Source organism: Callorhinchus milii, unplaced genomic scaffold, assembly GCF_018977255.1.
Source record: "Callorhinchus milii isolate IMCB2004 unplaced genomic scaffold, IMCB_Cmil_1.0 Scaffold1504, whole genome shotgun sequence".
Taxonomy (NCBI): Eukaryota; Metazoa; Chordata; class Chondrichthyes; order Chimaeriformes; family Callorhinchidae; genus Callorhinchus; species Callorhinchus milii.
The window spans coordinates 1-12,127 of NW_024706245.1; the positions used below are offsets into that span (position 1 = coordinate 1).

General features: G+C 63.6%; 3 protein-coding genes across 3 annotated transcripts; 1 reads left to right on the forward strand and 2 right to left on the reverse strand.

The window, feature by feature from the left end:
• Positions 1-466: 466 nt before the first annotated feature.
• LOC103173938 (skin secretory protein xP2-like) lies at positions 467-2,846 on the reverse strand (the record flags this gene model as incomplete). The annotated part of the gene is made up of 3 exons (XM_042346731.1): positions 2,827-2,846; positions 1,459-2,117; positions 467-846 (listed from the first exon to the last, which is right to left on the reverse strand). Coding segments are annotated over exons 1-3 (1,059 nt in total), but the record flags the coding sequence as incomplete, so codon positions are not given.
• On the reverse strand, positions 1,948-6,633 carry LOC121852849 (mediator of DNA damage checkpoint protein 1-like). Its single transcript, XM_042346732.1, has 7 exons — positions 6,383-6,633; positions 5,085-5,573; positions 4,675-4,753; positions 2,854-3,480; positions 2,644-2,736; positions 2,393-2,443; positions 1,948-2,117 (listed from the first exon to the last, which is right to left on the reverse strand). Exons 1-4 carry the CDS (start codon positions 6,510-6,512, stop codon positions 2,892-2,894), a joined length of 1,287 nt encoding a protein of 428 aa, XP_042202666.1. The 5' UTR covers positions 6,513-6,633; the 3' UTR covers positions 1,948-2,117; positions 2,393-2,443; positions 2,644-2,736; positions 2,854-2,891.
• Positions 6,634-9,842: 3,209 nt separating this feature from the next.
• Positions 9,843-12,105, forward strand: LOC121852850 (serine protease FAM111A-like; the record flags this gene model as incomplete). Its single annotated transcript, XM_042346733.1, has 2 exons — positions 9,843-9,934; positions 10,462-12,105. Coding segments are annotated over exons 1-2 (1,674 nt in total), but the record flags the coding sequence as incomplete, so codon positions are not given.
• Between the last annotated feature and the right edge of the window lie 22 nt (positions 12,106-12,127).

A 12,127-nucleotide genomic window follows, 5' to 3' on the forward strand; every position in this document is an offset into this window, starting at 1 on the left:
CTGATCGCGCCGTCCAAGATGTCTCAAAGCGCGTCCCGGGACACGCTGTAAGGTGTAGCGACCGCGCGTGCTGTGTTTTGCGGGCGAAACGGGGCGCGCGTGTGTGCGTGTGCGTCTGTGCGTGTGCGTCTGTGCGTGTGCCTGTGTGCATCTGTGTGTGTCTGCGTGTGCGGAGTAAGGAAACGTGCCTAAGGTTTCGCCCTGACCTGACCCGCCCGGGAATCGAACCCGGGTCCTCTCTCGCTTGCGAGGTCTCTAACCCCTGAGCTACAAGAAAGGCTCGGACTGAAGACGGAGGAGGCGGGTGAGGCGGAGGCGGAGGGACCGAGACAGAGCTCCAGAGTCTCGGGGCGGTCGCGACCGACCGCGGATCCCGAACGACACCGCGCAGCAAATTCGAGACGTCCTCCGGGCGCGACCGGCGCGATCGGGTGTCGGTTAGGATTGTTCCCGATAATTCCCTTACCGTTGGGCTGCGGTCCTGGGCGGCAGCTTCGAGTGGCCCCCGTGGAGGGGCGGAGGAGGGCGGCGCGTCCGTGCCGGACGGCGGGGGCGGATCGGCAGCTTCCCCCTGCGTCCTCGGAGCCCGGCCCCTGCCCTCGGCTGGCCTGCCCCCCCCAGCCTGCGTCTCCTCCTCCTCCCCTGCCCGGGGGGCGAGCTCGGCGCGCGGGCGGCTGCTTCCTGGCTTCGTCTCCGTGTCTGCGTCCGCCGGGGAAGGCTTCGAGGCCCGAGCGGCGAAGGCCTCGACCCTCCCCTCTCCGCGGGCCGTCTCCCTGACTTCCCGGCCCGGGCCGGCCACGGGGGGGCGGGGCTCCTGCTCTTCGGCCCGGTGCCACCCCACCTCGGCTGCAACCGGGAGACGAGAAACTTATTAATCGTAATCGGTAATAATAATCGATAATAATAATCCCGGCGTTTGACCCGGCGCCTCATCACGTCCTCTTTCACTCCCTCCATCGCTCCCCCTCTCCTCTTTCTCTCTCGTTCTCTCTCTCTTTCTCTCCCCCTCTCTCTCCCTCCCTCTCTCTCTCTCTCTCTCTCCCCCTCTCGGTTACTTTCTCTCTCTACCAACCCCTCTCACTCGCATCGCATTCTCTCACTCTCTCCCTCTCCCACTCTTTCACTCCCTCTCTCTCTCGCTCTCTCTCCCTCCACACTCCCCTCCCTCCCTCCCTCCGCACCTCCGGGCGCACTAATTAGAATGATTAATAACAACAATAATCCCGGCGTCTGACCCGGAGTCTCATCGCGTCTCCGAGACGTCCCAAAGCGCTTCGCGGGACAAGTGTAGTGACTGTGTGCTCTGTGGGCGAAACGATGACCACCCCCACCTCCCCCCCCCCCAACCACTGTACCGCCCTTTACCCAGGTCACACACACGCACACATACAGTCGCGTCGACACCCCACCCTCCCCACCTCTCGGGCAGCGAAGCGGAGACCGAAGGCGAGCGCCAACCTGTCTGATCAGACGTGTCCATCTGCTGGGTCTCCCTGGACCCCAGGTCCAGGGCGTGGGCCAGGCTCCTCTCCAGCTCGTTCACCTGCTCCACCAGGGCGGGGTCGGTGGCGGCCGCCGCCTTCTCCTGAGCCGCTGCTCCGACCTCCTCCGGGCGGGCAGCCCCGGGGCCCGGGCTCTGCGTCTCCATCCACTCGGGGAGGTCGCTGCCCGTCTGCGGGGCGCTCTCGGGTGCCGGTGCGAGCGAGGGGGCTGGCTCTGCCCGGGCGCCGCTGGCCGAGGGGGCGCTGAGCTCCTGCCCGCCCCCCTGCGCTGCCCACGGCAGGCTGACGGGCTCGGTGTCCGCCCCCGACGAGGCCGGCGAGCCGAGGGGCTCGGTGTCGCCCGCGGCGCTCTCCTGTTCCCGGCGGCGGTCGGCGGGTTCCGGGCGCAGCCAGCCCGGCGGCGGGGGGAGGCGGGCGAATTGCTGGGTGTCGTCCGCCTCCTCCCTGCCTCCGGCGCCGGCCCAGCCCGGAGACCTGAAGTCCTGCGTCGGTTCCTCGGCCTCGCCTGCCCGGGCCGGGTCGTTCTCCGAGAGGAGGGAGCCCGTGTCCTCAGGGGTCGATGCGCCCTCCGTGGGCTCCTCCGGCTCGGCTCCACCGACTGGCCCGGAAGCCCACCTGCGAAAGCCGAGCGGAGGAGAGACGCACAGTCACTACACCTGGTAATACATCCCACGTCACGATACGTCTCAAAGCGGAGTGGCCATGCGTTTTTGGCGAGCGAAACGCGGCAGACGATTCGCTGGGTGCAGCCGCGTCCCGAGAAAGAGTTGTGGGTTGAGCGTACGGGTGGGTTGGGGGGTTGTGGGGAGTGTGCGCGGGAGGGGAGACGGGGGGAAGTAGAGGCGAAAAAAGGAGGGAATATTAAGAGAAAAAAATGGACGCTCGCCTACCTTCAGGGCTTCCAGACTGGGTGCTTCGATCGACCCCGTACGTGCGTGTTTCTGCGAGAGGCAAAGGGGTTGTGGTGGGGTGGGTGGGGGGGGGGGGGGGAAAGAAAGACGGCACATTAAAACACAGGGTCGGTCACCCACCCTGGGCTCGCTTGTTGGCCGTACGCAACCCCCGATAAGCCCCCGCGAGTCGAGCGCTCTGACCGCGAAGCTGCAGGACTCCTTGTGCCGCGCAGGATTATGGTACTGACCCTCCGCTCGGTCCTCCTCTCGCTCCTTCCGGGCGCTTGGCGTGGGCGCGATGTAACTCTGGGTGAGCTCCAGCGTGTACGTTTCGCTGATGTCTGCAGGGAAACGATCAGAATTATTGTTAAATCCACGACGACGACGACAACAGCCGGGACGCGAAGGTAAGACCGGGGGTGAGTTTTTACCGGCCAGAGGCAGAGGCCATCTGTTACCTTCGTCGATGTCCGTGTCGCTGTCTCCCTTCAGGAGCTCATCCTCGCTCGCCTTCCCCAGCTCCCACTTGCCGTCTTCCTCCACGTCGGTATCGCTGCCCTCGCTCAGGTCCGGCCCTGGTGCTCCGCCCCTCCCTGGAGCAGGGGGGCCCGTTCCCTGAGCCGCTGCTGCTGCTGTTGTTGTTGTTGTTGTTCCCCCGGGGCTCAGGGAGGCGGAAAAGAGGGGCAGCCACTGCCTGGGGTCCCGAACCCGTCCCCGCCCCCTCCTCCCCCTCCTCGCTGTCACTGTCCAGGTTAAAGTACGGCAAGAGCCCAGGTGCCGATGGGCTTTCCAACGGGTGGCCCCCGGGTTCGGCCGGGGCTTCCTGACCGGCGGTGCAAACCGTCCCCGAGGCGGCCCCCTCCTCGGTGACGGAGCTTGGTTCCTCCTCCCCCTCGGCCCCGCTCTCGCTCTCGCTCAGGGACGGCAGGAAGTCTAGCCGGTGAGGCCCGGGGAGGGAGGGGGTCCCGGCGGGCGTCTGCCCTCCCCCGCTCCCCCCCCCATCCTGGGCCGTGTCGCTCCCGCTCGCGGAGTGAAGCCCCTCGAAGGGGCTACAGGGCGATGAGCTGCCCGGACCCTCATCGTCGCTGAGAAGGAAAGAGACCTCGTGAGAAACCAAGCCTTCTCCCCACCCCACCACCGGCGAGCGCTTAAGAATATTCCAGATGAAAGAAGACCAAAGGTCCACCCAGTTCACCTTCCGCCATAATAATAATAATAACCCTCGCACTTGATACAACCCCTTATCACGTCTCCGAGACGTCTCAAAGCGCTTCACAGGACACTCCGTAAAGTGGAGTGACTGTGTATTTTGTGGGCGAAAGGATCCTGCATCCCCAGATATTATTTTGTAACAGAACTCTGATTTGCTACCCTCTCTCTCCCTCGCTTTCCCTTCCTCTCTCTCCCTCTCTCTGTTTACCCCCCTCCTGTCTCCCACCGCTCTCTATTTCTCTCTCTTTCTCTGCTCTCACTCTCTCCGCGCCCCCCCGCCTTTCCAGAACATAAGATTTGCCATCGAGTTCGCCTTCCACCGTCCTGGCCTGACATGTCGTGTCCCAAACTGTACACTGTGTCCCCGAGATATTATTTCCCCTCAGAAATCTGTCTCATTTGTTCTTGAAAGAATCGAGTCTTCCTGCTTCCACCGTCTGTCTCTCCAGGGAGCCCGTTCCATACATTTACTACTCTTTCACTGAAGTAGTGTTGCCACAGATTTGTTCTGAATTTACCCCCCGTTCAATCGCATGCCGCGTCCCCTGGCTCCGCTGTTGTTAAACAGCTTATCACGGTCCACATTACCCTTTCTCCCGCAAAGTGGACGGTCAATTCACTTTGCAGAATATTCTGTGAAGCAGAAGCCTCCTGCTCGTCCCTCGCACCACTCCACCCCGAAACTCTCCCTCAATCCCTCCGCCTTGCCACCCCCCGCCCCCCCCTCCCCTCTTTCAGGTCCCGTCTGAAAACCTTCCGTCTTCGACTGTTCTTACCGCTACCTCCACCCTCCGGCCCACCCCACGGCTCGGAGTCGGGCTCCGTCACCGTTAAGCCTCTGAGACCTTGTCCTGCGTGGAGGGCACTAAATAAGCGCAACTTGTTGCTTTTATTGTCGAGACTCTCCATCCCCTTCATCATTTTGATTTACAGGCTCTCACTCGCTCAACCCCCACCGCCCACCCCGCTCCCTGGAACTCCATCCCGACTCGTACTAATCCTTGCATCCTCGCCCTCTCCCCTCCCACCACCTCTCCGGCTCCCACCTTGAAGCTATGGGATCGTACCTTTCAGGGACAACTGTGTTTGACGGAGTTTGGAATTTGGACCGGGATTGGCTGCCGAAACCTTGCGTAGAGTTCAATCCTGGGAATGGAGAGCAAAGGCAAACTCTGGTACGCACATAAACAATAATAATAACCCTTGCATTTGATATAAGGCTTTTCACGTCTTCTCGACGTCTCAAAGCGCTTCACAGAATATGCTGCAAAGTGAATTGACTGTATATTTGTGGGCGAAATGCGGCATCCAATGGCGCACAGCAGCGTCCCACAAACAGTCGTGGATTGAGTGACCAAACTATCATTATTTTGAAGGGATTATTATCCCCGGAAAGCGATCCGCCAATCGACTAACGAGTGAGTTCCTACTTACTACTCGATAAACAGAGGCGTGCGAGCGGCCCAAGCTTACTTACCGGAAGTGCCGGGATGTGCCTTGTTCCTTGCCGAAGTCTCCTCGTCGTCCGAATCCTGCACGTAGACTCCGGCCTGCGGCGTCCGCAGGGGGAAAGGTGTCCTCTCGAGCTTGGCCTGGTAGTTCTGGGTGGGCGACAGTGCCAGCGAATCGTCCTCGGAATCGCCAGCCTCCGTCTCGGCCTCCCCTCCCCGCGTCTCCGTCCTCCCGCCCGAGCCCGAGCCCGAGCTCCAGCGGGGCACCAAGAAGTAGCGACAGGCCACGTCGGCGAACAGCAGCAGGTCCCCGTCGCGCAGGGCGTACCGCACGCCCGGCTTCAGCACGCGCCGGACACGGCGAGTCTTGTTCAGGCTGTTGCAGTCGTAGATCAGGTGCCCGTCATCGTCCACCTCGATGACCGCGTGTCGCTTTGACACCGACTGGGCCGCCAGGCGCACACCGCAGCTCTCGTGCCGCCCGATCACATTGTCCCCTCTGTACACCGGGAACTCTGGGCACACGCGCACACGCATTACGCACACGCACACGCACGCAACAACAATGATAAGTATTTTTAATAAGCAAAACACGCACGCGGTCACCGCGCTTTACAGCGTGTCCCGTGAGGCGCTTCGAGGCGTCTCGACGACGCCGGGATTATTATTATTATTATTATTATTATTTGGAGGTGAGATTGGTTGAGGACATTAATAATTAATAATAATAATTAATAATAATAATAATAATACCAACAACAATGACGAGGCTTACATTTGACCCGGAGCCTCTCCCATCGCGTCGCTCAAGACGCCTCAAAGCGCTTCGCGGGATACGCCGTAAGGTGTAGTGACTGTGCGTTGCGGACGAAATGTTGGGAGGTCAGAGACCCTCGACCTCCTCACCCCCCTGGAGGGGAAATCGCCCCCTCTTCCTCCTTCTCCTCCCTCCCTCCTTCCTTCCTCCCTCCCTCCTCTCTCCTCCTTTCCTTCCCTCCTCCATCCCTCTCTCCTTCCCTCCCTCTCTCCTTCCCTCCTCCCTCTTTCCTTCCCTCCCTCCCTCCCTCCTCCTTCCCTCTCTCTTTCCTTCCCTCCCTCCCTCCTCCCTCTTTCCTTCCCTCCTCCTTCCCTCCCTCTCTCCTCCCTTTCCTTCCCTCTCTCCTCCCTCTTTCCTTCCCTCCCTCCCTCCTCCTTCCCTCTCTCCTTCCTTCCCTCCCTCCCTCCTCCCTCTTTCTTTCCCTCCTCCTTCCCTCCCTCCCTCTCTCCTCCCTTTCCTTCCCTCTCTCCTCCCTCTTTCCTTCCCTCCCTCCCGCCCCTCTCTTACCTTTCTCGCTGTCACAGTTGCCCACCACCACCTGGAGGCGCCCGCGGGGCTCCTCATCCCGGGCCGCCTGGCGGGGCCGCTCCTCCTCCTCCTCCTCCGGCTGCCAGTCCAGCGGCTGCGTCTGGTCCATGGTCTCCCCTTCCCTCCGGCCCCTCCAGCCCCGCTCTCCCTCTCTCTCTCTCTCTCCTCTAGGGCCGCCCTTTCGCCCCTCTCTCCCCCACTCCGGCCGCCATTAGCGGCGTCCGCTCCGTCTCACACGCCTCGCTCGAGCCGACGGACGGCCGCCGACCACGTGACGCGCGGCCCACGTGACCCGCTCCGCCAGCCTCATTGGCCGGCGTCCGCGTCAACCGCCTCATCCCCTCCTCCCATTGGCCAGGCCGCAGGTCACTCACGCGCTCGACCCCGCCCCCCTGTCCGGCCCGCCCCGCGCGCGGCGACCGTTACGGCCGTTTTGTTTTGAAAAGAGCCGCGTGCGCGGGGGAGCGGGGGGGCGCGGAGCTGATAGGGTGTCAGCCTGGTGGCGTCACGGCCCTTGCTGCAGCTCATTGGTCAGCTGAGCCGTCACTCAGCGAATCCGCCCCGCCTTCTCACCTTGCCTGCAGTCCATTGGTCGGCTGAACCGTCACCTGAGCGTCTCAGTCTCGCCCGTCGCCGACACACACACACACACACACACGCCGACATCCATTGGTCGACAGAGCCGTCAGTCAAGCTGCGTCGACCAATCAGGAAGCGAGCTATCAGACCCCCAGCCCCGCCCTCCCACTGCGCCCACACCCATTGGCTCCCCAAGCTGTCGATCAAGGCGCGCCGGCCAATCAAGAGGCGAGTAGTTAACCCAACGCACACGCCCACCCGCCCCCCCCCCCCCCCCCCGAGCCGCACAAGCGAGGGGACCCGGGTTCGATTCCCGCCCGGGTTCGGGTGAGCGAAACCTTTTATTCACAGTAAATTATCAATACTAATATTATTAATAAATAATAATAACAATAATAATTATGCGGTGTTATTGACAGCCGCAACGGTGACGTATTATTGTTCGCAACCGCGTTGGTAACCACAGCATCGTTACATGAACCCTATTGATGGCGTTAATAAGAGCGATAAGAATCCCCGGGGGTTTGACCCGGCGCCCGATCGCGGCTTCGAGACGCCTCAGATGCCCTTCACGGGACACGCTGCGGAGCGTAGTGACTGTGCGCGCGCCCGGCGACGTCCCCGCCACAAAGAGCCGTGGATTGAGCGACCACATTAGGAGGGTCTTGAAGGAGCCGAGGGAGGGTGGGGCGGGGGTGGGGGTGGGGGGGGGGGGGGTGGGGGGGGGTTTGGGGCGAAGCGGAGGGACTGCGGGACTGAGCTCCAGAGGGTGGTGGGAGGGTGGGTTGGGTGGGGAGTGACTGTAGACCCCTCGCCCATTAATGGGGGGGAACGGGGGGGGGGGGTGGGGGAGGCGGGGGCCGTGAGGGAAGCGGGTAGGATGGAGGGGGGGGTGGTGGTGGTGGGGGGGGGTGGGGGGTTAGGAGCTGGCGGACATGGTGAGGGGGAGCCAGGGCCGTGGAGGGCTTTTGACGGCCAGGATCTCGAGCTGCGCGGTGGGACGCCAGTGGAGATGGACGGACGGATGGATGGATGGATGGGGTAGGGGTGGGGGAGGGGGTGGGGGGAGAAGTGGGGGGTCGGGGGGGGGGGTGGGCGATGGGGGTCAAGGCCCCAGAACCTCAGAGACAGGGCGAGCGAGCGGTTAGAGACAGAAACCCGCACGTAACAAAGCTCGAACTCAGTTCCCCACGTGGAAAAATACGTGGTTTTAATATTTCTTTCGCGCCCTCTGGACGAGAGGAGGAGAAGTCGCGCGTTCTCCCCTTACAATCCGGGAAAACCTCCTCCCCCCTCCCCGACGCAACGCAACGCCCCCCCAAAATAATAATAATAATAATAATAACAATAATAATAATCTCGCGTCACGGCTTCCAACGTGACTTCAGTTTCAACGGTCACTGATGTCTTACGCGCCGGAAAAAATAAAAGTTCTCCCTCGCTCTCGCTCGTGCCTTACGGCTGAACGGACGTGAACCCCCTTCACCCCCACACGCGTGACACCCGTCCCACCACCCCCTCACCCCCCCACCACCCCCTCCACCCAACAGCGAGGGGAGCGAGAACGAGGCCATTTTCTTTGACAAAACGGCTCCCACCCACCTCCACCCAACCACCGCCAAACCCCCTTCTCCCCCCCACCGCCCGCCCGCCCGCCCGCCCGCCCCCCCACCCCAAACTACTTCCTCTTCAGGACGGCCCCCCGGATGATGGCGTGGAGCTCCCTCGCGCTCTCGCTGGGCCCCTGGGCCGTCCTGGAGGCCAGGTCGTGGAGCAGACACACGATGGGCCGCCCCAGTTCCACGTAGACCCTCTCCGCCTCCTTCTTGCGCTTGTAGCCCTCCCCCCCGCCGTGGAGGCCCACCAGGGCCCCCTCCCCGTCCAGGATGGGGGAACCGGCGGTCGAGCCGCCCGGGACCGGCCCCCCGGCCCCGACCGGGCCCTGCCGGGGTCTCCTGAAGGCCTGGCCGGCCACCAGCAGGAGCCGGGGGGCCTCCCCGCCCCTGTCTCTCTCTCTGCTGTCCTCTCTCTCTCAGTCTCTCGCTGTCTCTCTCTCTCTCTCTCCTGTCTCTCTCTCTCTCTCCCTGGCTCTCTCTGTCTCTCGCTCTGTCTCTCTCTCTCTCTCTCTGTGTCTCTCTCTCTCTCTCCCTGTCTCTCTCTCTCTCTCCCTGGCTCTCTCTGTCTCTCGCTCTGTCTCTCTCTCTCTCTCTCTCTCGCTCTGTCTCTCTCTCTGTCTCTCTCTCTCTCTCTCTCTCGCTCTGTCTCTCTCTCCCTGTCTCTCTCTCTCTCTCCCTGGCTCTCTCTCTCTCTCGCTCTGTCTCTCTCTCTTCTCGCTCTGTCTCTCTCTCTGTCTCTCTCTCTCTCTCTCTGTCTCTCTCTCTCTCTCTCTCTGTCTCTCGCTCTGTCTCTCTCTCTGTCTCTCTCTCTTTCTCCCTCTCTCTCTCTCTCTGTCTCTCTCTCTCTCTCTCTGTCTCTCTCTCCCTGTCTCTCTCTCTCTGTCTCTCTCTCTCTCGCTCTGTCTCTCTCTGTCTCTCTCTCCCTGTCTCTCTCTCTCTGTCTCTCTCTCTCTGTGTGTCTCTCTCTCTCTCTCCCTGTCTCTCTCTCTCTCCCTGGCTCTGTCTCTCTCTCTCTCTCTGTGTCTCTCTCTCTTCTCGCTCTGTCTCTCTCTCTCTCTCTCTCTCTCTGTGTCTCTCTCTCTCTCTCTCTGTCTCTCTCTCTCTCTCTCTCTCGCTCTGTCTCTCTCTCTCTCTCTGTGTCTCTCTCTCTCTCGCTCTGTCTCTCTGTCTCTCTCTCTCTCTCTCTCGCTCTGTCTCTCTCTCTCTCTCTCTCTCTCGCTATTTCCCTCTGTCCCTCTCTCCGTCTCTAACTCTTTTCTCATTCCCAGAATCCGATAACTTTGTCCAGTCGTCATCTTCCTGCGTTATGGAGCTTCAGAAGGACAGTTCATTACAGGTCAGGGGTCCCCGTAGCTCAGGGGGTTAGACCCCCCCCCCCCACCCACAGCCCCTGTAGCTCAGGGGGTTAGACCCCTCGCCCCCCACACAACAGCCCCTGTAGCTCAGGGGTTAGACCCCTCACCCCCCACCCACAGCCCCTGTAGCTCAGGGGGTTAGACCCCCCCCCCACCCCACAGCCCCTGTAGCTCAGGGGGTTAGACCCTCGCCCCCCACCCCACAGCCCTGTAGCTCAGGGGTTAGACCCCTCACCCCCCACCCCACAGCCCCTGTAGCTCAGGGGGTTAGACCCCTCGCCCCCCACCCCACAGCCCCTGTAGCTCAGGGGTTAGACCCCTCGCCCCCCACCCCACAGCCCCTGTAGCTCAGGGGTTAGACCCCCTCCTCGCACCCCACAGCCCCTGTAGCTCAGGGGTTAGACTGTTAATTATTATTCCGCATTATTATTAATTATTATTAATTATCATTAATTATTTTTCCTCCCCCCCCCCCACCCCCTCCACCCTACTTTGCCTCGGCCCGAAGGCGAAGCCGGGCGTGGAGAAGCAACTTCGGACGGCCGCGGGTCGGAAACGCCCGGGAAAGTGCGAGGAAGACGAGGAGGAGGAGGAGGAGGATGCGGCGGAGGAGGAAGAGGAGGAAGAGGAGGAAGGCGTGGGGCTCCGGCCCAAGCGGGTCTTCACCTTCTCCATCTGCGGGGACCCCGACGACGTGCGCTACGTGGTCTCGGGTGACCCGGAGGCCAGCCTGGTCTCGGCCCTCAGGAGCTCGCTGGACTTCGAGGAGCGGGAGCGGGGCGGGAACGCCGTGCTGGCCTACGGCTCCGGGCCCCTGAGGGGCCTGGTCCACCCGGGGGTGGCCTGCCGCTACCTGCCGCCCGGGTCCCACTTCCGGCTGGTCTTCTCCCGGGCCTCGGGGCGGGAGGGGGGCAACCAGGCCGAGACCTCGGCTCCCCCCACTCCTCCTCCTCCTCCTCTGGCCCGGGCCCGCCCTCGCCCCCGGCCTCGCCCTCGCCCCCGACGCCACGTGCTCTTCTACGTGGAGCCCTGGGCCCGTTCCCCGGGCAACTCGGCCCAGAGGATCGTGCTGGCTGACCGGGTGGCCCAGGGCCAGACCGGTCTCTGCGTCCTGGCCTTCGCCGGGCAGACCGTGCGCCAGGCCCTGGCCGGGGACGGGCGCTTCCACGCCCGGGTGGACCAGGATGGGCACCGGCTGGTGGAGAGGGCCGAGGCCCCCACCAAGATCCAGTTCAGCAACGTGGTGGACCTCCTGGGCGGGCGCAGCTTCGAGGTGGAGCTCAGCGGCGGACGGCGGAGAGGAGGAGGAGGAGGAGGAGGAGGAGGAGAGGAGACGATGGCGACGACGGCCGATCGAGGCCACCACCCCAAGCTCAAGGCCGGTGGCGCCCCCCAGTCGCCCGACCGGCCCCGGCGGGAGCTCCCGGGGGCCCCTGCCGGGCTCCACGAGGCCCCCAGGTGGCACGGGGAGGCCCTGCGGGCGGCCATGGCCGACTTCCGGGCCCTGCTGGTCCTGGGCTCGGGCCGGGCCGGGCTGACCGAGAAGCAGTACCTGACCGGCCTGCGCCAGGAGGCCCAGCTGGGCATCCCGGCCGGGGACCTGAGGGCCCTGGCACCCCGGCTCTCGGCCGTGGGCTACCTGAGCTGGAGGGGCCACGGCTCGAGGGGAGGGGCAGGAGGAGGAGGAGGAGGGGGAGGGGGAGGCGGGGGAGTGGTGGGGGGGACCTGCTTCCTGCTGAAGGACCGTTTCATCATCACCTGCTACCACCTGGTGGAGATGATGGCCGAGGCTTGCGGAGGAGGGGGTGGAGGAGGAGGGGGGGGTGGCTGGGAGACCACCGGCACCCCCCTCCTGCGGGAACGGGCCGAGGTCTACTTCGGCTACGAGTCGGAGGGGTTGCTAGGCCCGGGGTTCCGGCTGGCCCCGGCCCCCGTCTCCTGCAACCCGGCCCTGGACTACGCCGTGTTGGAGCTGGAGGGGCAGCCCCCCGAGGGTCCGGGCCTGCTCGAGTCCTTGGCCCTGCCCCCCGAAGCGGGGCCCCTGTACCTGGCCGGGCACCCGGAGGGCGGGGAGAAGCGGGTCTGCCGCTGCGTGGCCATGGCGGGGGACGGGCAGGGTTCTGGGTGCCCGGCTCGCTGCCTGGAGGGGCTGGTGGCCGGCCCGGGGCCCCGGG